General features: G+C 45.1%; 1 protein-coding gene across 1 annotated transcript in view; it reads left to right on the top strand.

Annotated features, from left to right (window-relative positions):
* LOC139266579 (CUB and sushi domain-containing protein 1-like) overlaps positions 1 to 27,094 on the top strand; it is a 3,131,815-nt gene that overhangs the window by 2,773,826 nt on the left and 330,895 nt on the right. Inside the window, exon 41 of the mRNA XM_070884173.1 lies at positions 6,702 to 6,911. Coding sequence (XP_070740274.1) covers positions 6,702 to 6,911 — 210 coding nt within the window. The remainder of the gene's footprint in view (positions 1 to 6,701; positions 6,912 to 27,094) is intronic.

Below are 27,094 nucleotides of genomic sequence, written 5' to 3'. Positions count from 1 at the left end.
TATAAAGCACATGATTCAGTCATCAGAATTTGTTATCTATTCGAAACCAAGATCGGGAGAAGTGTAATGTCTGTAGCTCCACACTGTGGATGCCTGTGTTATTGCAGCACAAGTCACCTGACCAGCAGGTCAGAAGATTCCTGTGGCCATCTTACAGGTTGTGTGTTGTGTGCTGTGTGCTCTCTGAAGATATTACTTTTGGCGACGAGAATGGGATGTAATCGGATAATACAAAGCTGAAATTTTTGTTGGTGAAGGATTCAGCCAGCCGACAGAGAGACTTTGAGAGCTTCTCTGTTTTTGGAAACAGCTACAAATCTGAGGTAAATTACGAGCACACTTGGTTAAACTGCCAGAGTCAAAATGGCTGCCCCTTTGGGAGTTCTAAGGCATTTGGGGGCATTTCAATGTGACCATGAAAGTTTCAGAGCATATGTGGATCGGCTAGAAATGTTTTTCACTGCAAATAATATAATTAAAATCCCCGGTAATGAAGACAATAACCGGGCGGTGTTGCAACGAAAAAGAGCTATATTCTTAACTGAGGCCAGGCCCGAGTTGTATGAAATGCTGTTAAATTTGCTTGTGCCTGAAAAACCAAAGGATACAATGCTGAAACAGATTCTATCTAAGTTAGAACAACATTACAGCCCCGTTCCATTAGAAATCGCTGAAAGTTATCGTTTCGGAATACGAAATCCGAAGGCCGAAGAAAATATCAGTGAGTGCATTGTAGCATTAAAAAAGCTATCTATTCACTGCAATTTTGGAGACTTTCAGAACCGAGCATAGCGAGACCGTTTTGTTTGTGGGATGAAAAATTATGTGATGAGAAGAAAGTCATTGACGACGCCTAACTTGACTTTTGATTTAGCTTGTCAGACAGCTAGTTCGACGAGCATGGCCGACCAATATTCCCAAGAATTTCATGCTAATTTCAGTCATCAGGTAACCAAGGTGAATTGCCTGCAGGTTCAAAGTAAAAGGCGGTGGGGCCCCAAAGTCTTAGAAACTGGAAATGGGAACAGAGCATTGACGTCCTGCTATCGGTGCCTAGGACAACACATTGTTCAAATTTGTCCATATGTGAAGGCAGAGTGTTTCGTCTGCAGGAAAACTGGGCATCTTGCAAAGACATGCCGACTGTAAGGTAAACCAGCTTTCAAAGCTATGAGTAAAAATCCCCAGAGACTAAATAGCGTGGAAGAACAACAACAGGATGAGGAGATGTTGGAGTTAAATGTCATCAGGAGCACGAGGTTAACGGACGGCGATTCGAAAAGTATCATAATACACATAGATGTTGCAGGATTCAAGATACCCATGGAAATCAACACTGGTGCATCCGTGAGTGTAGTACCAGAGTCGCTATACCTCGACAAATTATGGAATTTCCCATTGGAGAAAGCCGAGATAGAGCTGCGAGGCTACTCAAGAGAGAACATTCCGATGGTAGGTCATATCACTGTACCGGTGAAATACAAGGATCAAGTTCAGAGCTTGCCTCTAATAGTAGTGGAAGGAGACAAGCCTACCTTACTTGAAATAAATTGGTTGGTATCACTGAAGCTGGATTGGAGTGAGATTTTTCGTGTTGAAACGAGATTTGCGTCAAAGGATGATGTAATCAAGAATTATCTGAAGGTGTTCTGTGAAACGGGCAATCCGATCCAAGGTTTCAAGGCGAGTGTCAGTGTACAGAAGGACGCTTGATCGGTTTACTGCAAGCCACGTTCCAAACCATATGCACTCAAGGAGAAAGTTGAGCAAGAACTCAAAAGACTAGAGACTGAGAACATTATTCTAAGATAGATTGATGTAATTGGGCTACAATCATTGTTGTTGTACCTAAGTCCAATGGTAAGATAAGATTGTGTGGTGATTATAAAGTAACCGTAAACCAGGTTCTGGAGGGTAATGTCCCCAATACATTGCCAAATGTGTAAAATTTGTTCACAACACTGACAGGGGGTCAGATTTTCTCAAAGTTGGATCTTACGAATGCCTACTTACAGCTTGAAATAGATGTCTTGCTTGACGATAAATACCCATCTAGGCCTATATCAATTTAATATGCTACCATTTGGAGTGTCTTCCTCCCCTGCCATATTCCAAGGGGTAATGAATCAGATTTTGCAAGGTATTGAACAGGTAGTATGTTATTTAGATGACATACTAATTTCACCACCAATTAGGCAAATTCATAATAACATATTGAATGAAGTCCTCAAACAGCTAGAGAAGCAGAGAGTTCGAGTGTCTGCTCGCAATTGTGAGTTATTTCAAAACTCAGTGGAGTACTTAGGGTACAGAGTAGACAAAGATGGTTTACATCCAACCAAGGAAAAACTATATGCAACCAGAAATGCACCCACTCCCAAGAATGTCACTGAACTTCGATCATTTTTGGGTCTTTTGAACTATGATGGGAAGTTCCTACAAAATTTGGCTACAGTATTACATCCACTGAACGACCTATTGAAAAAACAGCTCCATTAGAAGTGGTCAGAAGAATGCGATGCAGCATTCAAGGAGTGTAAAAGCAACTTGGTAGAGAGCACCATGTTAGTTCACTATGACGTATCTAAGGAGATTAAGCTAGCATGTGATGCCTCTCCGTATGGAGTTGGGGCAGTAATCTCTCATGTATCACGTAGTGGGGAGGAGATACCAATTAATTTTGCTTCATGCAGTCTCAGTGCCAGTGAGAGTAATTATGCGCAAATCGAAAGGGAAGCTTTGACATTAATTTTTGGGATCAAGGAGTTCCACAAATACTTGTATGGTCGTAAATTTACTCTCGTTACCGACTATAAGCCCCTGACAGCAATCCTCCATCCAAAGTCTCCAGTTCCAACATTAGCTGCAGCCCGAATGCAGAGATGGGCTTTGATTTTGTCAGCATATACATATGATATTGAATACAGATGATCAGCTGATCACAGTAATGCTGATGCTATGTCTGCATTGCCTTCCCCATCACAAGTTACACCCGATAGGGAAGAAGTGTTCTATTTTTCATACATTGATGAACTGCCAGTCACAGCTGAAGAGATTGGTAGAGCAACCAAACATGACCCAGTTATGTCAAAGGTGTAGGATTATATTGCAAACAGATGGCCAAACCAGGTAACAGACAAATATATTCATCCATTCTTCATTTGTAGGAATGAATTATCAGTCGATAAAGATTGTATCATGTGGGGTGCAAGAGTGGTTATACCAAATAAATTCAGGTCCAAATTATTAGGAGACCTCCATGACCAGCACCTGGGAATGTGCTTGACCAATTATTTGACCAAGTTTTGCACTCATTTATTTATGGTGGCCAGGACTTGATAAAGATATAGAGTACATCGTCAGTCAGTGTACGACATGTCAATCGGTAAGCAAGCAACCACCATCAGTACCATTACAGCTATGGAAATGGCCTCCTAGGGTGTGGCAAAGACTGCATATTGATTTTGCTGAGTTCGAAGGACAACAATTGTTCATTGTAATTGACAGCCATTCGAAGTGGGTCGAGGTGTTTCCAATGTGGAAAATAACAACAAGTAAAACATTAGACATTTTGCGAAGATTATTTTCTTCATTTGGTCTCCCAGAAGAAATTGTTTTGAATAATGGACCACAATTTCGTTCAGAAGAATTTGCATAGTTCATGAGCAAAAATGTTTGGAAAGTTCTGTTCGAGAGTGAAGGTATCCTCTTCGAAACAGAAAACAAGTGGTTAGGCTTGATTTGTAAATATGGCAAAATAAGTCCATATCATTTGTTATGTATAACCATGCAAGTTATGTATGATGATTGTTTGTTATAATACCTTCTTCATTAAGGAGGGAGAAGTATAATGTCTGTAGCTCCACACTGTGGATGCCTGTGTTACTGCAGCTAGTGCTGTTTAATACAGAGCAGGTCCCCTGACCAGCAAGTCAGAAGATTCCAGAACCTGTAGCCATCTTACAAGTTGTGTGCTCTCTGAAGATATGACAGGTTATAGGAAATTAAACTCCTGTGTGCACTGTTTTAAACAAGTTACTCACAGCTTAAGTTCGTTAGAATGGTATACACATGAATTTGATGCGCATATGCCTTTGTTAAATTGCCATACAGAGAAGTATCATTCCATAATGATATCCAATGAATTGATCACAAATTTCTCGAATTGTTTAATAGTTTAATAAACCTTTATAGATTAGAAATAGTGAAACTGTATGGTATGATACTGAACTTATCAGTCCTATGTTCGATCCTCAGACTGCACTGAGTTAGCTGACTTGAGTGGGTTTCTGCTTCATAACAGTGTGCAGTGATGCCTGTTAGAAAGGGTATGTTCTAGATATTGGATGAACACAGGATCAGGCTCAACTATAGAGCCCAGCAAGGTTGAATTGCTTGTTGACACTTGCTGACGCTGACCCTTGAAGAAAGGTTGCTCAGCCGATGTACTAGAGGCCAGCCAGTGCGTGTAGAATTGTACCTTGGTGGAGGTTTGCACCTTCACGAGAGAAGGCGCCAAAAGGATTTAGAAAGAATAATAGCTGGCCATGTGTTTCAAGGATGTAACACATCATGATTCATTTAAAATAGTGAGGGCATCATGTGAAGTATTAACTTGTATAGGTTTATCTGTGTCACAGATAATGGGGGTAAATCTCCACAGGGGTTCTTTTGTTTGCCTGTTGTTTGCGTTTTGCTGGGGTTTCTCTGGCTCTTCCAAGGTGTTAACCCATTTAAAATAGATTGGTGCACTGAATTACACGCTTGTACATTCGCATCCCACGGCGAATAAAATTAATTTGAAAATTGCAAAGGGAGGAATTTCAGACAAAGCAGTAAACTCTTGTGTGCTGATATCCAACAGTGTAATTTCAGAGCCTCTCTTTATATTGATTTTCCAGGCTGTACATGTTTTCAGTGTCCAAGATGAGATGTGGTTTGACATATTCACAAAAGTTTTTAGCTTAGGGGATTTGAAGGATCTGGTTAATTTTGAATGTAAGTAAATAGTGTGATCAGCAGTTGCACTGTAACAGTACATTTTATCTGCATCTTAACTCACCGAGCTCCTGATGATTTATGTTCATATTTTGCTAGTACAGGTGCAGCGCCTAAAATCCGGAACCCTCGGGACTGAGGCCGTTCCGGAGTCTGGGCTTTTCCGGACTTTCAATGTGTTTTCTGACGTCATGGATCTGGCAACACCTGAGCCCAGGTTCGGGTATTTCCGGATTTTGGAACGTCAGAAAGGGGGAGGCGGGGGGATTCCCGCCAAAGAGCTGTCGTCAGGCGGGCCCGCCTAGGAGATTGTCGGGCCGTCCGGCCACGCCGAGGAAGATGGTGTTGGGCGGGTCCCACCGGGAAGGTGTTCGGGTGGGTCAGCCCCACCAAGCAGGTTGTCATTGTGCTGGCCCCCGCCGAGGAGGATCTTGTCGAGCTGGCCCCAGCGAGCAGGTTGTCAGGCGGGGCCCCGCAGAGGATGTTGTCGGGTGGGCGGAGCCCCGCCGAGGATGTTGTCGGGTGGGCGGAGCCCCGCCGAGGATATTGTCTGGTGGGCGGAGCCCCGCCGAGGATGTTGTCGGGTTGGCTGGCCCCGCGGAGGATGTTGTCGGGTGGGGCCCTCGCCGAGGAGGTCTTTGGGCGGGCCGGCGAGGAGGTCTTTGGGCGGGCCGGCGAGGAGGCCCCGAGGTAAGGGCAGCGGCGGTGGTGCGAGACGAGCTGCGGTAAGTCAAGGCCCGAGGTCAGGCATCGTGGAGCCCTGAAGGTCGGCAGGGTCGTCGGGTCCGGATTCAGGAACATTTCACGGATTCCGGACAACCTTGCCACCGATTGGTCCGAAGTCCGATTCTGGAACATTCCGGAACTCCGGATTCTCGACGCTGCACCTGTACAGTGAGGGGAAATGAAGCACTCTGTGAATAGGGTGCAGTTAGCAACCTGTCTGTATCTAGCTGGAAGTACTAAATTGTATCACAAGGATAACAGCTTATTCTACATTTTTAAGTACTTTTAAATATATAAGGTTAATTATGAGATTTTTTTATGTGTAATGATGTTGAAGTTAATGCAGCACCACAATAACAGCCAGTCCAAGTCTACTGATATAATAGAATGGAAGTATTACATTTATATTACACGCTGATTCCTTGATCAAGTGCTTCCGGCCAGGATCGGCACTTACAGGGAGCGCTGGTTGGGCCTGCAGCCCCTGATTTTCCATCCATTTAAATTAATAGGCCTCAGGCCTATGTTTTTCTGGTTGGGGCTCTCTGTGAATGCTGCTCCTCGCTGGGAGCATCTAATCGGAGAATCAGCCTTTACTGACCAATATTGTAGAATGTTTCCATTGTTAGATTTTTTTAATCATAGTTTTCAACCATTCAAATTTTGACCACTCAGCAAGAGATGATTTTTCATTATTATTTTGTGTAACAATGGTGGACTTTTCCCCTTGTTTCTGACCGGGAGGGGTAACTCTAACCACTACAAAGGTGCACAGTATGGATAGCTGTGGAAAGAACATACCATGTAATCTTATAAAAGTACAATTCTATTGACTTTGGGAAAAGATGATGAATGTATTTTATTATGTGCGATCACCAAGTCGAGTTGTAATATTGATCGCTGTTAGATTGCCATTACCTTTGGTATTTTTAATCATGGTCTTATTTTGTAGTAAAATGATGTTTCTATCGATGCAGGTGCAGACATTCAGTTCCTGAACTTTTCTACTGAAGCCAATCATGATTTCTTGGAGATTCGAACTGGGCCGCATTACACCAGCTCTTTAATTGGTCAGTTCAGTGGAGTAGATCTCCCACCTGTTTTGCTCAGCACCACTCACGATACCATCATCCACTTCTACAGTGATCACTCGGAGAACAAACAAGGGTTCAAACTTATCTACCAAGGTAGGAATAGCGATCACCAGATTTTGCTCAGAATGGTGGAGCTGGCAAGTCTGAGATTTGTGCTCACTTAAACGTATTTCAAAGGGCCATAAGCAGAGACTACAGAGTTTAAAGATTTTATTTTTCCCTTAGGGCAGTAGAAATGTGAAACAAAAAACAGCAGAAACTCCTGACATTGTGCTTATCGTGGCTGTGTTCCAAAAAGCTAGAGTAAAATTCCAATATAGTTATCTATTGAGAGAAAGCAGAATGAAGGATATAGACACCTTTGATAAGAAAGTCTTTCTTTCCAAATTATAAATTGCTGATGGGATATTTGGAGAGAATATTGCCCTCCACAGCCCTGTACAGTCTGTCTTTATTTAAAACAAAATAGCTGGATAAATATTAAGAACAGGATTGAAGGTTATGATAGAAGTTCGACAGCCAGAGTAAGACCTGGGGAGACAGGAAGAGAAATGTTAAATGTTTATAATATTAAAAAATAATGGCCCTGAAATTATGCATTGATCGGAAATTACTCCTTCCATTATTTGAAGGAGCCCACTAGCTTTAATTTTAGAATCAAAGTATTTATGACTAATTCATTTTATTGTGTAATGTGTGGACAATAAGGATAATACATGATTCGATCATTGTGTCTCTTTGCTTTTTTTTGTTTGCCAGTGATAGAAGCTTATATTGTAGAAAATTAAAATAAGTGCAAAAGTTTTAGCTAATTTGCCTTAGCATCAGTTTTGGGTATTTCCCTGTGGGCGTAGAGCACAGAGGTACAGCTCAGAGTGCAAGAAAGCTGTATGAGTTGGCAAGGTTCATGCCAAATCTCTGTCTTTGATGGTTCATGTTAGGTATGACTGGAACAAGCCATTGGTTTAGTGGCAGAAGGTGCAGGATTTAAACCCCACTCCAGACGTTCCTTGTGAATGAAGTCTGGAGTTCCGGCTCTGAATTCTGGATCGACATCCAGCAGGATAATTGCATCTGGTGAGTGTGGGTGTCCCTGTCCCCCTCATCACATGGCTTATGAGAGCCCATAAAACCCTTGCAACGTATGGGATGAACCACTCTATCGGCTGGTATAAAGATGTGCATGGAAGGAATGTTTACCTCCTGTCAGACTGTTAATCAGCCTGAGAATCCTTCCACTACTTCACACTATTCTCCAAGGGAAATGTGTGAACATAAGAAAGCGGCATGATCAGTATGTACTTCCCTAAAGGAAATTTATCATGTGAGATTTTAATTTAAGAAATAATACAAGTTTAACTTTCAAAAATGAATTGTGGATACTATATTATTAAAGTGAGCGTGGGTGACATTTTAAGTATATTAATCTTGCCTCAAGACCTGCACAAAATACTGGTCTCTTTGGCTTGAGTTAAAGGCTTTGAATAATTTGGATCATCTGTAACAGAATGGTAGTGGTGTCAATGATTCATGCCATCAGGAAGCCATTTAAATGATAGCAAGGAATACGAGCAGATAGTAAAGCTGGACAATTGTATTTCGAATTGTCCCACTAAATCTAGTGGACAGAGACGCTGCCAAACCCATCAATCAGAGCTCGGTCGTAAGGATTGTATAATGGAGTTTTCTATAAAAAAAAAATGACTCGTGAACATAGGAACGGGAGTAGGCTATTCAGCCGCTCATGCCTGTTCTGCCATTCAATTAAATCATGGCTGATCTGTATCATAACTCCATTTACCCACCTTATAGAATAGAATAATAAAATAGTACAGCATATAAGGAGAGTCTGCGCCGGCTTTTGCGAAGAGCAATCCAGTTCATCCCACTCCCCGGCTCTTTCCCCGTATCCCTGCAATTTCTCCACCTTCACGTACTTTTCCAATTACCTGTTGATGGCTGCTATTAAATCTGTATCCACCACCCTATCAGGCAGAGAAATCCAATCCTAACCACTCATTGTGTAAAACGTTTTTCCTCATGTTGCCTCTGGTTCTTTTGCCAATCATCTTAAATCTGTGCCCTCTGGTTATCGATCCTTCAGTCATTGGAAACTGTTTCTCATTATTTACTCTATCCAAACCCTTCATGATATTAAATACCTCCATCAAGTCTCCTCTTAGTCTTCTAAGGAGAACAACCCCAGCTTCTCCAGTCTTTTCATGTGGCTCTAACCCCTCATCCCTGGAACCATTCTAGTAAATCTTTCCTATACCCTCTCCAAACCCTTCACGTCCTTCCTAAAGTGTGGTGCCCAGAATTGGACACAATACTCCAGCTGGGGGCCAAACAAGTGTTTTATTTTGGTTTTGCATAACTTCCTGGCTTTTGTACTCTATGGGCTGGCTTTTCCTTTTGATTTTGCCCCTGTTAGCGGCCCGGAGGGGCGGTAATGGATTTGGAAATGAGCTCTGCCCATGCGGCCAGTTGGTGCCGGTTTTGCAGAGGCGCTGAGCAGTACCGCCCGGGAGTGTCATGCTGGTCTGCAATGCCCCCGGGTCCGACAGCGCTATGAATTTGGGTTGGAGCGGCACCTGTAGTGCTGCCTAGTGAGACCGCCAGGGAAAGCTGCCGGTCCGAGCTGTTCTGGCGACGGTGAGGGAAGAGCATGGTGTAAGTGTGATTGTTTTTTTTTGCTTTTTGGGATCTATCTTTATTTGGGGTCAGTAAAATATTCTGTTTTGTGTGCCGATTTTTTTGTTGTTGCGGGGGGGGGTTTCAGTTGATCATTCAGCCTAGCGCCCTAAGAGAGCTGTGGAAAATTGTACCATTTAGCATTTATTATCTTTCCTCATTCTTCCCACCAAAATGTATCACCCCACACTTCTGTGTGTTGAATTTAATCTGCCAATGTGTCCGCCATTCCACCAGCCTATCTCTGCCTTATTGAAGTCTGTCACTATCTTCCTTACTCCTTTTTAAACTTCCAAGTTTCAAGTCATCTGCAAATTTTGAAATTTTGTCTTGCACACCCAAGTCCAAGTCATTAATGTATATCAAAAACAGCAGTGGTCCAAGTACTGAATCTTGGGAAACTCCACTGTTTGGGCCCAAGTTTCGAGCCGTGCCTAGAACGGCGCAGCCCTGACCTGGACGCCCGTTTTTCGCGCCACAAAGTGCGCCTAAAAAAAACTTCCAGATTCTCCGGCTCCCTGCAGGCCGTTTGTAGCTCGGCGCGGCGCAGCATGAGCTGTAGGGGGCGGAGCCAGGTCCCTGCACTGAAAACAGTGCAGGGACCTCTGCACATGCGCGCTACAGTGGGCATGCATGCGCAGTAGCTCCAGGCACCCAAAACTGTGGGAGGGGCCTGAAGCATGCAGCCCCTAGCCCTGGTCGAATGGCCTCACTGGGGCTGCGTGCATAAGGCTCCTCCCACGCCCAGCTCCTGCTTCCTCCCGACCGGACCCGACCCGGCTTGACTCCCGCTCCCACCCCCCCCCCCCCCCCCCCCCCCCCCCCCCCACCGGAGCGCCCCCCCCCCCCGACCCGACCTCCGCTCCCGACCGATCTCCCCCCAACCCCCCCCGACCGATCCCCCCCCACCCCCCCCCCCGACCGATCTCCCCCCCCCACCCCCCCGACCAATCTCCCCCCACCCCCCCCGACCGATCTCTCCCCCCCCGGACCGATCCCTCCCCTCCCACCACGATCTCCGCCGCCCCCCCCCCGACCGATCTCTGCCGCCCCCCCGACCGATCTCCGCCGCCCCCTCCACCGACCGATCACCCCCCAACCCCCGACTGATCTCCCCCACCCCCCGACCGAAACCCCCCCTCCCCTCTGCCCCGACCCATGCTCCCCCCGATCCGCGCTCCCGACCCCCCCAGACCCCGGACCCGACGCCACCTACCTGTCAATCCGGTAAGTCTAAGCTCGAAGTCTTGGGCCCGGCCGGGCCTGGCCCATTCAGCCTCCCTCTCCTTTCTTTCTCTCTCTCTCTCTCTCTCCCTTCTCTCTCTCTCTCTCTTCCCCCCTTCTCTCCCCCCTTCCCCTCCCTCCCCACTTCCCCTCCCTCACTTCTCTTCCACTCTCCCCTTCCTCCCTCCCTCCCTTCTCTTCCACTCTCCCCTTCCTCCCTCCCTCCCTTCTCTCACCCCCCCTCCCCTCCCTTCTCTCACACCCCCTCCTCCCTCCCTTCTCTCCCCCCTCCCTTCTCACCCTTCCCCTCGCTCCCTTCTCTCCCCCCTCCCTCCTCCTACCTCTCCTCCCCCCTCCCCTCCCTCCTTTCTCACCCCCCTCCCCTCCCCTCCCCTCCCTCCATTCTCACCCCCCCCTCCCTTCTCACCCCCTCCCCTCCCTCCCTTCTCACCCCCCCTCCCCTCCTTCCCTTGTCACCCCCCTCCCCCCCACCCCCTCTCCCCCACTACACCCCCTCTCCCCCACTCCACCACCCCTCCTCCCCCACTCCACCACCCCTCCTCCCCCTCCCCTCCACCCCTCGCTGTCAGAAACACAGACACTGACAGACAGAGAGTGAGAGAGACACACACAGGCAGACAGAGAGATAGAGACACTAACAGAGACACACGGGGGGGCCGTCCCAGCACGCTGTTTGAGGACTCCCACTGCAGTCAGTCAGTAGAAAATGTTTTATTTATTGATTTTTAAAACATTTATATTTTAGTAATTTTTTTGATTGATTTATTGGTTGATTTATTGATGTATTTATCATTTATTATTGATGATGACTCTTTTTGTAAAATTGAAGTGTTTAATGTTTGTAAACTTCCCTTTAACCCCCCCCCCCCCACCCCATTCCCTACGCCTGATTTGTAACCTACACCTGATTTTCTAAAGTGTAGACAAGGTTTTTTCGAGCGTACAAAAATCTTCATTTACTCCATTCTAAGTTAGTTTGGAGTAAGTTTTCACTGCCGAAACTTTGAAAACAGGTGTAAGTGGCTGGACACGCCCCCTTTTGGAAAAAAAATTCTGTTCCAAAGTGAAACTGTTCTAACTGACTAGAACTGGAGCAAACTAAATGCCAAGAATTTGAATTTCTAAGATACTCCGTTCTACACCAGTTACTCCAAAAAATCAGGAGCAACTGAGGCCGAAACTTGGGCCCTATATGTCCCTCCAGTCTGAAAAACAGCCATTCTCCATCTATCCCTTGGCCTAATTTTGTATCCATGCTGCCACTGCCCTTATATCCCATGTGCTTTCATTTTGCTGACAAACCTAATATGTGGTGCTTTTGAAAGTCGATATACACAACACCTTGGTTCCATATCCCTTAATGCCCTTGTCAAACAAAATCTACCAATCTTAATTTTAAGATTTTAAATTGACCTAGCCTCAACAACATTTTGAAGGAGAGAGTTCCAGATTTTCACGAACCTTTGTATGAAGAAGTGCTTCCTGACATCACCGCTGAATCCCCTAACTCTAATCTTAAGGTTATGCATGCTAGTTCTGGACTCCGACACTAGAGAAAATAATTTTCTCTTTCCAACCCTTTAATCATCATTAATACTCTATACTCAAGGGAATGCAAGCCTAGTCTATGCAACTTTTCCTCATAATTTAATGTTTTTAGCCCTAGTATTATTCTGGAAAATCTGCGCTACACCCCCCTCTGAGGTTAGTATATCCTTGATTGAAGTTTGGTGCCCAGAGCAGAACACGATACTTCAGATGAGACCTAACCAGAACTTTATACAACTGTAACATAAAAGCCACCACTTTTTATTTCAGCCCTGTTGAGATGAAGGCTAACATTCAATTAGCCTTTTTCTTAAATTATCTTTGTACCTGTCCATTAGTTTTTAGTGATTTCCGTACATGGGCCACTAATTCTTTCCGCTCCTCCAAAGTTCCTAGCTTCTCACTGTGATATCTTTATACAGCTACTCAAGCACACACCTTATAAGATGGCTCCTTAACAGAAACTGTCACCATGTGACTTTGCCACATGACCTTTTATTGTTAATACATCAGTAGTTGCATTACATCAGCAGTCCACTAGGTGGTGCTCTATTACACCATTAAAAAAAAACTCTCTGATCTGTCTTTCCCACTCACACTTCCCCCGCATTGAACTCCATCTGCCACTGTTTTTCCCACTCATTGATCTAACAATGTCCCTTTGCAACTTTCTGCTCCTATCTACACTATTGACTGTGCCACCTAACTTAGTATCATCAGAAAACTTGGATCTACGGCTGTCTATTGCATCATCTAAGTCATTTATATCTATTATCTATGGTGAAAAACTGATGCCCCAGTACAGATCCCACTAGTTACATCATGCCAATTGGAGTGCATACCTGTTATCCCTACTCTTTGTCTCCTACCTCCCTACCTCCTATCCATGTCAAAAAGCTGTCTCTAATTCCACGTGCTTCTATGTTTCCTAACAGTCTCTTGTGTGGACACTGGACACAGTGCCCTGTTATATGGATTTTTGATTCCTAGATACTATTTCCAGGTTGATCAATGCCACACAAGGTCCCAATATTGTTACAAAGAGTTGTAGAAACAATACCATGTGCCAGCATAATCTCTAGCCAGAATGGTCCATTAGTACTAAAATAGTGGGATTTAAAGCCAATCATTGAATTACGTCTACATAATTTCTCCAAGCAAGCGATTTTCAGCATTCAAAAATGATAAGGCCAGTCTACTATGTTAAGTCCTTTGCAAAGACAGAATAACTGTAGGTTCATTGAACCATGTGGAAACAATTCAAAAAACCCTTTAGGCTATTATAACATGTTTGATATTTAATACAAATCTACTTTGTGGTTATGTGCAAGGAATGAGTGTGCAGTGAAATGTGTACCGAGAAAATCCTTTGTAGTCTAGCAGATCCTTACCCTCTAAGAATAACTGATGGTGTCTTGTTCAAACTTGCCACCTGAACGTGAAATTGGCTTTGTGGATCGGTCGTCCGTTATAGAAACTACGCAATTTTTATTCCCATTGAATTCTTGAACATGCTCAGTCAATTATCATTGAAGCAAGTTCAAAATACTTGGTAAAATACATAAATCCACACAAGAGATTATTAGAAAAATGAAATGCATGAAATTGGAAGCAATCTTGCAACATGGGTTGGAAATTGGTTGAAAGGTAGGAGGCAGAGAGTAGGGATAAATGGAACATAATTTGATTGGCAGGTTGTGACAAGTGGCGTTCACCAGGAATCTGTATCGAGGCCTCAGCTTTCCATCATATATATCAATTACTTCTATGAAGGAATGGAGAGCTGGATATTCAAATTTGTAGATGAGACTAAGGGCTGAATTTTCCCCAAAGCATTTTTTTGGCGCACGTGAAGAGTTCTGCCCGATTTTTGGGGGCCTAAGTACGCCAAAAAAAATGATTCTGAGTTTCCCCGTTGGATTTCTTCATTTTGGAGTGGCCTAACCCGACCTTTAGGTTTGGGGGTGGAGCCTTGATCTGCGTCAAAAATATTGGGCTGCCATGGTAACCAGGCTCTCTCTCGCTCTCTCTCTCTGTCTCTGTCTCTGTCTCTCTCTCTTTCTCTCACTTTCTCCCTTTTTCTCTCTTTTTCTCTCTGAGAGAGTGAACCGGGGACCGAGAATGGGACCGGACAGGGTTGGAGATAAGTTGCTGCTATGTATTTTTCAATTCTTTTAGTATGTCCGGGCAGCTGCTGCGCCGATTTCCTTACCTGCACCGATTTCCTTATCTGCGCCGATTTCCTTAACTCAAGGGAAGAATTTTCAGCAGAGGCCACATACACTGGCCTAAGCAGAACTGGAGTAATTCTCAGCTGGCCAAACTTGCCTAATTGGTGTAGGTGGCTGGTTACACCCTCTTTGCCTGAAAAAAAAACTGACTTAAAAAAATCGTAACGAACTGACTTACACAGGTGCAAATTGATTGGGGAAACTGTGTTTTTTTCAACTTAGACCAAAAAGAGCAGCCTGCTCCAAAAAGACGGCGCAAATCACTGGGGAAAATTGAGCCCTAAGTTAGGAGGCACAGTAAGTTGTGTAAATCGGAGCAGGAAGATACGAATGGACATAGACAGATTGAGGGAGGGTGGCGATGGCCAGGAGGGAGGATGGCAGCAGTGATCGGGGGAGGGGTTGTGATCGTATTCATAGCCAGCAACAGCCTGCGGTTATAATGTCGGGGGTCAGGAGAAGCACTTCTACTTCTGCCAACTTCATATTCAAGTAAGTATTTTTAATAAACTTACCTTGTTGATTGCAGCCTGCAAAATTCCTGTTAAGGACTGCCTGTTATGTCCTCATGTAGACCTGCTTTTCCTGAATGGCGCCACTGCTGCCTACTTCAGGCCAAACTAGTATTGCAGAGTGAGTCTCCAACAAGCAGCAGGTTTCTTATTTGTATATGTAGAGGGATTAATACCTGTTGCAGGAGCGGGCCCAGGATGCCTATTTATTTTGCCTACACGAATATGGTGTATGTCACACTGCCTGCTTGCAATGTGCGTGCATTTCCTGCTCACCATATTGAAGGCTTAGGCCATGATTTTTGCTATCGAGTCGGGAGAGAGGCGGGTGACTTCGGGTATGGATTGGAACCCAGCTGCCGTCTCCATCCCGTTCTGTGAAGTGATTTTGCCCTGATTGGGCTTGTTAAGCCTGTCCTGCGAGGTTCCTGGCCAATTAAAAGGAAGCAGACTTAATGACGTTATTTGATCAGCCGGTTTCCTTAAAGGGACCATGCCCACATTGATATTGACAGCTGTGCTATCAGCGTTCTACAGCATTGAGGTGCTACAAACTGACAAGCACTGCACGAAGATGCACGCCTCACCCAGACTCTCCCAAGACTTCCCTCCACATGCTTATGGAGCGAGTCACAGCACACAGGGAGGTTCTCTTCCCTTCCAGTGGGCAGAAATATAGAAAATAGGTGCAGGAGCAGGCCATTCGGCCCTTTGAGCCTGCACCACCATAAGATCATGGCTGATCATTCACCTCAATACCCCATTCCTGCTTTCTCTCCATATCCCTTTAGCCGTAAGGGCCATATCAAACTCCCTCTTGAATATATCCAATGAACTGGCTTCAACATCTCTCTGCGGTAGGGAATTCCACAGGTTAACAACTCTCTGAGTGAAGAAGTTTCTCCTCATCTCATTCCTAAATGGCTTACCCCTTATCCTTAGACTGTGTCCCCTGGTTCTGGATTTCCCCAACATCGGGAGCATTCTTCCTGCATCTAACTAGTCCAGTCCCGTCAGAAATGTATATGTTTCTATGAGATTCCCTCTAATCCTTCTAAACTCCAGTGAATACAGGCCCAGTCAATTCAATCTCTCCTGATATGTCAGTCTTGCCAGCCTGAGAATCAGTCTGGTGAACCTTCACTGCCCACCCTCATTAGCAAGAATGTCCTTCCTCGGATTAGGAGACCAAAACTGAACACAATATTCCAGGTGAGGCCTCACCAAGGCCCTGTACAACTGCAGTAAGACCTCCCTGCTCCTATACTCAAATCTCCTAGCTATGAAGGCCAGCATACCATTTGCCTTCTTCACCACCTGCTGTACCTGCATGCCAACTTTCAATGACTGATGTACCATGGCACCCAGGTCTCGTTGCACCTCCCCTTTTCCTAATCTGTCGCCATTCAGATAATATTCTGCCTTCGTGGTTTTGCCCCCAAAGTGGATAACCTCACATTTATCCACATTATACTGCATCTGCCATGCATTTGCCCACTCGCCTAACCTGTCCAATTCAGCCTGCAGCCTCTTAGCGTCCTCCTCACAGTTCACACCACCACCCAGCTTAGTGTTATCTGCAAACTTGGAGATATTACACTCAATTTCTTCATCTAAATCATTAATGTATATTGTAAATAGTTGGGGTCCCAGCAGTGAGCCCTGCAGCATCCCACTAGTCACTGCCTGCCATTTTGAAAAGGACACGTTTATCCAGACTCTCTTCTTTCTGTCTGCCAACCAGTTCTCTATCCACATCAGTACATTACCCCCAATACCATGTGCTTTAATTTTGCACACCAATCTCTTGTGTGGGACCTTGTCTAAAGCCTTTTGAAAGTCCAAATACACCACATCCACTGGTTGTCCCTTGTCCATTCTACTAGATACATCCTCAAAAAATTCCAGAAGATTTGTCAAGCATGATTTCCCTTTCATAAATCCATGCTGACTTGGACTAATCCTGTCACTGATTTCCAAATGCGCTGCTCTTTCATCTTTAATAATTGATTCTAACATTTTCCCCACTACTGATGTCAGGCCTATAATTATCCGTTTTCTCTTGCCCTCCTTTTTTAAAAAGTGGTGTTACATTAGCTATCCTCCATTCCATAGGAACTGATCCAGAGTCGATAGACTGTTGGAAAATGTTCACCAATGCATCCACTATTTCTAGGGCCACTTCCTTAAGTACTCTGGGATGCAGACTACCAGGCCCAGGGGATTTATCGGCCTTCAATCCCATCAATTTTCCGAACACAATTTCCTACCTAATAAGGATTTCCTTCAGATCCTCCTTCTCACTAGACCCTTGGTCCCCTAATATTTTCGGAAGGTTATTTGTGTCTTCCTTCGTGAAGACAGAACCAAAGTATTTGTTCAACTGGTCTGCCATTTCTTTGCTCCCCATTATAAATTCACCTGAATCTGACTACAAGGGACCTATGTTTGTCTTCACTAATCTTTTTCTCTTCACTTATCTATAGAAGCTTTTGCAGTCAGTTTTTATGTTCCCGGCAAGCTTCCTCTCATACTCTATTTTCCCCCTCCTAATTAAACCCTTTGTCCTTCTCTGCTGAATTCTAAATTTCTCGCAGTCCTCAGGTTTTCTGCTTTTTCAGGCCAATTTATATGCCACTTCCTTGGATTTAACACTATTCTTATTTCCCTTGTTAGCCACAGTTGAGCCACCTTCCCTGATTTATTTTTACTCCAGACAGGGATGTACAATGGTTGAAGTTCATCCATGTGATCTTTAAATGTTTGCCATTGCCTATCCACCGTCAACCCTTTAAGTTTCATTTGCCAGTCTATTCTAGCCAATTCACGTCTCATACCATCGAAGTTACCTTTCCTTAAGTTCAGAACCCCAGTCTCTGAATTAACTGTGTCACTCTCCATTTTAATAAAGAATTCTACCATATTATGGTCACTCTTCCCCAAGGAGCCTCGCACAACAAGATTGCTAATTAGTCCTTTCTCATTATACATCACCCAGTCTAGGATGACCAGCCCTCTAGTTGTTCCTCGACATATTGGTCTCGAAAACCATCCCTAATACACTCCAGGAAATCCTTCTCCACTGTATTGCTACTAGTTTGGTTCGCCAAATCTATATGTAGATTAAAGTCGCCCATGATAACTGCTGTACCTTTATTGCATGCATCCCTAATTTTTTGTTTGATGCTGTCCCCAACCTCACTACTACTGTTTGCTGGTCTGTACACAACTCCCACTAGTGTTTTCTGCCTTTTGGTATTCCGCAGCTCCACCCATACAGACTCCATATCATCCAAGCTAATGTCCTTCCTTACTATTGCGTTAATTTCCTCTTTAACCAGCAACGCTACCCCACCTCCTTTTCCTTTCTGTCTATCCTTCCTGAATGTTGAATACCCCTGGATGTTGAGTTCCCAGCCTTGGTCACCCTGGAGCCATGTCTCTGTGATGCCAATTATATCATATTCATTAATTGCTGCCAGTGCAGTTAATTTGTCCACCTTATTATGAATACTCCTCGCATTGAGGCACAGAGCCTTCAAGCTTGTCTTTTTAACACACTTTGCCCCTTTAGAATTTTGCTGTAATGTGGCCTTTTTGATTTTTGCCTTGGGTTTCTCTGTCCTCCACTTTTACTTTTCTTCTTTCTATCTTTTGCTTCTGCCCCCATTCTACTTCCCTCTGTCTCCCTGCATAAGTTCCCATACCCCTGCCATATTAGTTTAATCCCTCCCCAACAGCACTAGCAAACACTTTGAGTCCCGATGCAAGGAGCATGAAGAGGCCAGGTGCAGGCAGCGGAAGGAGAGCATGACAAACCAGCCTGACTGACCCCTTCCCCTGACGAATGTCTGTCCAACCTGTAACAGGGTCTGTGGCTCTCGTATCGGACTGTTTAGCCATCAAAAAACTCACTTTGGGAGTGGAAGCAAGTCTTCCTCGATTCCGAGGGATTGCCTATGAATGAATGAGCAAACACTCTCCCTAGGACATTGGTTCCGGACCTGCCCAGGTGCAGACCGTCCGGTTTGTACTGGTCCCACCTCCCCTAGAACCGGTTCCAATGTCCTAGGAATTTGAATCCCTCCCTTCTGCACCACTCCTCAAGTCACGTATTCTCTGAGCTATCCTGCGATTCCTACTCTGACTAGCATGTGGCACTGGTAGCAATCCTGAGATTACTACCTTTGAGGTCCTACTTTTTAATTTAACTCCTAGCTCCTTAAATTCAGCTTGTAAGACCTCATCCTGTTTTTTTACCTATATCGGTACCTATATGCACCACGGTTGTTCACCCTCCCTCACCAAAATGTCCTGCAACCGCTCCAAGACATCCTTGACCCTTGCACCAGGGAGGCAACATACCATCCTTGAGTCTCGAAGACACTTCTTGAGGAGACCAATGCAGCCTGATTGCACATTGTACAGAAGGGCACAAGCAAGGATGTAATCAGGAGTGATGCAAACCTTTCAAAGATCTCAATAGATCACGAAGCGGTACTGCAAAGCTACATGCAACCTCATCCTGCTGTGCCTCTCATCACATCCCCATTACTCTGCCTTCCCTCCCCTACTCCTGCACATCCTTACTCACACCAATTTACCTTGCACCTCCACCCATCCCTCTCCCTCTATCTGCATCATCACATCCCCATCTCACTGGCCACACCTCACACTCAGCCTCATCCTTGCTCAATCATACCAACTAACAAAACACAAGGGTAGGGACATGAGTCTTTTAGCCACTATTCATGTAAAGTTTCTGGTAAAGTCTTGTCACACATTGAAATCTTTGCCTTCTAGGACAGATTTGTGTGCATCTTTTCAAGTGGCTTATTGAGTCGCAGTGAATGGTGAGGCATAATAGTAGCCCCTCCCCCGCCGCCCCCCCACCCCCCCAAATGGTGATGCGTATGAAAGGAATGTCTTGGACATTGCAGGGATGCTTTATGGTGTTGGAATTTGGTGGTGCCAACCTGGCGCTTCATGTGGCAGCAACAAGTGTAGTAAATGTGGCCATGGTGAGGCCATTCCTGGCCTCCCGGGCAGCAATGTGGTCTGGTGCTGATGCCCTGTGTCCTGTGCAGCATCTGTTAATTGCAGAGAAGGTTGATGTTGCTAGTGTGCCTGGTGACGTTGGTATTGGGGTTGATCGTGGTGGGATTGCGAGGACCAAGGAGGGATTCCAGGTTGTTCCAAGGAGGTGACAGTGGATAGAGAATTTACTCCAAACACTTCCAACCATCCTAAAGTTTAAAAGTGTATTCCAAATTCTGAAGGCACCAGCATTTAACATTGGAAAGTGAACGGCTGTGACATGGTAGCTTTTATACTACTTTTGCAGCTGTCACCTATTCAAAACAATGGAGATTCACTGAAAACCAAATATATTTACCTGACGTGATCCCCGAGCAATGGGAACCTCCAGAAAAAGTTGAAAAAATGGTTAGGAGCTGGTAAAATGCTGCTTAAATACCTTTCAACAGCTTCTTAAGTCTTTCAATTGCCTGACCCGTCCCTTTGTGTCAGGCCTGCAAACCACAGGTAGAGCCAGCATGTGGGAAACTTACAAGGAGGTGGTTTAGAGTGGGATACCATCCCACTATCAATCTTCTAGATTTTGACAGTGGACCTACCTCCAAACCCACCCTCTGAACCCTGGAATAATCCCGGCCGACATGTCCAAAAATCGGGCATGGCACAATTGAATTTCTCGGCCTTAGAGTTCCACTTGTCCTTTATTTGGGTTTTTTCACCTTAAATTCTGCTTTTAAATATCTATGCCTTCATCCCATTGAAAATGTTACCATTTAAGTTATATCTCCACTCTCCATTTTTTTCCTAAAATGCGGCACTTCACGGACTCTTACCCCTCCTGTTATCGGGCTCAATTTTCCCCAAAGCACTTTTTGGCATACTTGAAGAGCTACACCTGATTTTTTGGGGCCCAAGTACGCCAAAAAATAGTGTTGTAAGTTTTCCTGTTGGATCTCTTCATTTTGGTGTGGCCTAACCTGACCTTTAGTTTTGGGGGTGGAGCTTTGATCTGTGCCAAAAAGATCAGGCTGCCATGGTAACCAGGGACACAATGCAAGCTGAGGCTGCAAAGTGAAGCAGACAACCACCTCCCAACACATTAAAAGAATTGAAAAACACATAGCACCAACTTACCTCCAACCTCGCCCGAAGGCTGATCAGCTTTGTTCTCGGTCGGCAGTTCGTCTCTCTCTCTCTCTCTCTCTCTTTCTCTTACCTGCACCAATTTCCTTAACTCTCGGGAAGGTTTTTCAGGACAGGCCACATACACCGGCCTAATCAGAACTGGAGGAACTCTCAGCTGGCCAAACTTCCCTAAATGGCCAGAAGTGGTGTAGGTGGCTGGTTACTCCCTCTTTGGCTGAACAAAAAACTGACTTAAAAAATTCATAACAAACTGAGTTACGCTGGTGCAAATTGATTGGGGAAACTGGGGAATTTTAATTTATGCCAGAAAAAGCAGCCTGCTCCAAAAAAAACGGTGCAAATACAGGAGAAAATTGTGCCCATAATCACTAACCCTCAAGTGTCTGCTTCATTTCCTTTCACTACATGGACCAATTCATATCTAATACAATTCGTCTTTTTGTTCTCAAGCATTCTCTGAAGTTGCACTTTATCAAATGCTATTATGCTTTATATTGATAATTAATCGTTTTATACTCTCGCTGAACCCTTTTAATCTCCCTTTTTGCTTCTCTTGCTATGTCTGCTATTTTTTTCTATTTTTCAAGCCTTAACTTAGTCATATTTCTTCTTATTAGACTGCAATTTTGGCCTGAACTCCTTACTCATTAGTCAAGCTTGGTTCTTTTCTGCAACTCCTTTATTTTTGGTTCGAGTTCTTTTAGTCTCTGCCCTATTGATTTTATATTTAAATATTTTCTACTGCTGATGCATAGTTTTAACCGACAATATTTCTGTTCAGCTAATTGGGATAGTTAATCTCCTTCATCCTTCTAAAATGTGTTCTTTTTCAGTCCCAACATCTTGATTGTTGTCTCTATTTTTCTTCCTTTATTTTGATGGTAAACCTAATTAAGCTATGAGCCATAGCAGCAAATCACTTTCTTATCCTGGTTTATTATCGAGAACCAGGCCTAGTACTGTATCCTTCCAATTTGGATTTGAAACATTGTGGATTATAAAATAGTCTTGAAAGCATTCTGTGAGCCCCTCTCCATCGACTACCATCAATTGTTTTATCTCTCGGGATGGTTAAAGTCTCCTGCTATCACAGTTCTTTTACTTATGCAATTCTATTTGAAGAGTGTTATGTATGAAGAAAGAGTCAGACTGAACACTGAGCTCAAAGTAAAGTGTGACCGTAGTCTTTTATTGCAGGTCTCCAGAGTGCCTCTCCAGTCTGTGAGGCTTCCTTAAGAACCTGTGCTCCCAAGAGATTATGGGCTCCCTTGGGACTCCAGGGGATGAGCCCTCTGGTGGCTGTACAAAGTATATACAAGTTTACATATATAACAACAGTCCACCCCCAAAGTCAAGAGTGTAACTATTTTCAAGGTGAGACGATCTAGGGCCTGTCTTTCTCTGATTGATCGTCTCGGTGCAGATGTTGGTATTGGTGAACCGTCAGTTGGGCCCTCGCTGGGCTGCTGTGCAGCTGGCCTTGCTGGGCTGCCTGGTGTGGTGAGTCCTGCTGGGCTGCTGTGGATAATGGGTCCTGTTTCGTGGCCAAACGCGGTGTCGGTTGCCACTGGTATGTATGTTGGGGGGTCAAAGAAGGTAGGGTCCAAAGTGGGGTGCTCAGGATAGTCCGTGAATCTGAGTTTGATTTGGTCCAAGTGTTTCCGGTGAATGAGTCCATTTGAAAGTTTGATCCGAAACACCCTGCTCCCCTCTTTGGCCATAACAGTGCCGGGAAGCCACTTGGGACCTTGTCCATAATTCAATACAAGTACAGGATCATTGATTTCAATTTCGTATGACACATTTGCGCTATCATAATATGTATTTTGTTGAAGCCGCCTGCTCTCTACCTGTTCATGTAGATCAGGGTGAACTAACGAGAGCCTTGTCTTAAGTGTCCTTTTCATGAGCAGTTCAGCAGGTGGAATCCCAGTGAGCGAGTGGGTCTCGTGCGGTAACTGACCAGGACTCGGGATAGGCGAGTCTGCAGTGAACCTTCAGTTACCCTCTTCAAGCCTTGCTTGATAGTTTGCACTGCTCTCTCTGTCTGACCATTAGATGCTGGTTTGAACGGGGCAGATGTGACATGTTTGATCCCGTTGCGGATCATGAATTCTTTGAATTCGGCACTGGTAAAACATGACCCGTTGTTGCTCACAGGGACATCGGGTAGTCCGTGCATGGAAACGTGGCCCGCAGGCTTTCAGTCGTGGCAGCAGACGTGCTGTAGACATTATCTCCCATTCAATCCTTTTGGAGTGCACATCTACAATCACAGGAACATTTTACCCAAGAATGGGTCTGCATAGTCGACATGGACCCTAGACCACGATTTGGAGGACCAAGATCATAAACTTAGTGGCGCCTACCTGGGTGCATTACTCAACTGCGAGCATGTGTTACATCTGTGCACGCAGGACTCTAAGTCCGCATCTATACCGGGCCACCACACGTGGGATCTGGCTATTGCTTTCATCATTACGATGCCTGGGTGGGTACAGTGGAGGTTACTGATGAAGGTGTCGCTGCCCTTCTTGGGAACCACTACCTGATTTCCCCACAGAAGGCAGTCTGCCTGTATAGACATTTCATCTTTGTCTCGCTGGAACAGCTTTATCTCTTCCTGCATGTCCATTGGGACACTGGATCAGCTCCCGTGAAGCAAACAGTTTTTAACTAAAGACAGTGAGGGGTCCTGGCTCATCCAGGTTCTAATCTGTCGGGCAGTGACGGGTGATTGCTTACTCTCAAATGCTTCCATAACTATGACTAGATCTGTGGACTGCGCCATTTCCACCCCCGTGGTGGGCAATGGCAGCCTTTTGAGATCATCGGCACAGTTTTCTGTGCCTGGCCTGTGGCGGATGGTGCAGTTGTATGCAGACAATGTGAGCGTCCATCTCTGGATGCGGGCCGATGCATTAGTATTTAGCCCCTTACTCTCGGAAAACAAGGATACCAGTGGCTTATGGTCAGTTTCCAATTCAAATTTTAGCCCAAACAGGTATTGATGCATTTTCTTTACCCCATAGACACACGCTAACGCTTCTTTTTCAATCAAGCAGGGTGTTTCGGGTCAAACTTTGACCTGCAATAAAAGACTAAGTCACACTTTACTTTGAGCTCACAGTATCCAGTCAGACTCTTTCTTCATACATAACAACTGGCGACGAGATACAGATAACGATCCCAACGATGCAGAGAACAGTGGGCATCCTGTCGGGAGATGATTGGGAAACCTTCGTGGAACGACTCGACAAATACCTCGTGGCCAACGAGCTGGAAGGAGAAGTGAATGCTGCCAAACGAAGGGCGATTCTCCTCACCATCTGTGGGGCACTAACGTATGGCCTCATGAAAAATCTGCTTACTCCAGCAAAGCCCACAGAGAGATCGTACGATGATTTGTGCACCCTGGTCCGGGAGCATCTGAACCTGAAGGAAAGTGTTCTGATGGCGAGGTACCGGTTCTACATCTACAAAAGGTCTGAAGGCCAGGAAGTGGTGAGTTATGTTGCCGAGCTAAGACACCTTGTAGGACATTGCGAATTTGAAGGACATTTGGAACACATGCTCAGAGACTTTTTCGTACTTGACATTGGCCATGAAACGATACTTTACAAACCTTTGATTGTCGAGACCCCAATCTTGAGTAAGGCCATAGCGATAGCCCAGGCGTTCATTGCCACCAGTGACAATACTAAACAAATCTCTCAGCACACAAGTGCTGCTACAATACTGTGAACAAAGTGATGTTGTTTTCAAATCACAACATACAGGACAGGCTCCACATGCCTGCAGCTGCACGTTCGCAGATGTCTGAGTCCACCATCAAGGTTGATGAATGCAAGGCCGTTAACACCTTGTTGGCACTGTGAGGGTGATCATCGTTTCCATTCATGCCGCTTCAAAGGGTACGTTTGCAAGGGCTGTGGAACAATGGGACACCTCCAACGTATGTGCAGGCAAGCTGCAAATCCTGTTAATCCTGCAAACCATCATGTTGCAGAGGAGGACAGATCCACGGTGGATCACGACGAACCAGAGCTTCAGACCGAGGAGGCAGAGGTATATGGGGTGCACACATTTACCACTAAGTGTCCCCGATAATGCTGAAGGTTGAACTAAATGGACTCCCGATGTCAATGGAGTTGGACACGGGCACAAGCCAGTCCATTATGCGCAAATAATTGTGGTGTAGCAAGGCCTCAAGGCCAGTCTTGACTCCAATTCGCACAAAACTGAGAATTTACACAAAGGAATTGATTCCCGTAATCGGCAGTGCTACTGTAAAGGTCTCCTACGATGGAGCGGTGCACAAGCTACCATTCTGGGTGGTACCGGGCGATGTCCCACGCTGATCGGCAGGAGCTGGCTGGGAAAGATACGCTGGAACTGGGATGATGTCTGAGCGCTCTCGTCCGCTGATGACACTGCATGTGCCGAGGTCTTAAACAAGTTCCCTTCGCTGTTCGAACCAGGCATCGGGAAGTTCCAAGGAGCAAAAGTGCAGACCCACCTAATTGCGGGGGCGCGACTCATCCATCACAAGGCGAGAGCAGTACCGTACATGATGAGAGAAAGGGTAGAGATCGAGCTAGACCGGCTACAATGAGAGGGCATCATTTCACCGATCGAATTCAACAAGTGGGCCAGTCCGATCGTTCCTGTCCTCAAGGGAGATGGCACTGTCAGAATCTGTGGTGGTTACAAAGTAACTATCAATTGTTTCTCCCTGCAGGACCAATACCCACTACCAAAGGCCAATGATCTTTTTGCTACATTTATAACAGATGCCCATTTGGAATTCGATCAGCAGCAGCGATATTCCAGAGAAACATGGAAAGCTTACTGAAGTCGGTCCCGCGCACAGTGGTCTTCCAGGACAACATCTTGGTTACAGGTTGGGACACAAGTGAGCATCTGCAGAACCTGGAGGAGGTTATTAGTCCACTCAATTGTGTGGGGCTCAGGTTAAAATGCTTGAAGTGCGTTTTCCTGGCGTCTGAAGTGGTGTTCCTGGGGAGAAGAATCGCAGCGGACGGCATCAGGCCCACCGATTCAAAGACGGAGGCAATCGAGAACACACCGAGGCCACAGAACGTGATGGAGATGCGGTCGTTTCGAGGACTCCTGATCTATTTTGGTAACTTCTTACCGGGTCTCAGCACACTGTTAGAACCACTGCACGCCTTACTGCATAAAGGAGATGAATGGATATGGGGCAAAAGCCAAGAAAATGCCTTTGTAAAAGCTAGAAAGTTGTTATGTATGAAGCAAGAGTCTGACTGGACACTGTGAGATCAAAGTAAAGTGTGACTTTAGTTTTTTATTGCAGGTTTCCAGAGTGCCTCTCCAGCCTGTGAGGCCTCCTTAAGTACCTGTGCTCCCAAGGGATTATGGGATCCCTTGGGGCTCCAGGGGATGAGCCCTCTAGTGGCTGTACAATATATAACAACGTTTACATATATAACAAAGAGTCTACAGAAAATTTCCTCAGTTTCTTTCTCACTATTTGACAGTGTATAATGGATGCCCAATATTGTTACAACGACCTTATTATTTCTCAAATCAATCCACTGAAACTCAGCTTGAAGAGCAAAGGAAGCAATTATTCCAATTTACTTCATCGAACACTTTTATCATCTTGAACGCCTCTGTTAGATCTTCTCTTTACTAATGAAAAGAATCCCAGTTTCTTGAATTTTTCCTCATAACTAAAGTCTCTCATCCTTTGTATCATCTTGGACAATCACTTCTATACTCGCTTCATGGCTTTGATATCCTTCCAAATGCACCCAAAATTGTACACAGTGGGCCTGAAAAGCTACAGGCATGTGATTCCATCAGTTACGATGGGATT

Source organism: Pristiophorus japonicus, chromosome 7 (assembly GCF_044704955.1).
Source record: "Pristiophorus japonicus isolate sPriJap1 chromosome 7, sPriJap1.hap1, whole genome shotgun sequence".
NCBI classification, from domain to species: Eukaryota; Metazoa; Chordata; class Chondrichthyes; family Pristiophoridae; genus Pristiophorus; species Pristiophorus japonicus.
This window is presented reverse-complemented; position numbering and strand designations above follow the sequence as displayed.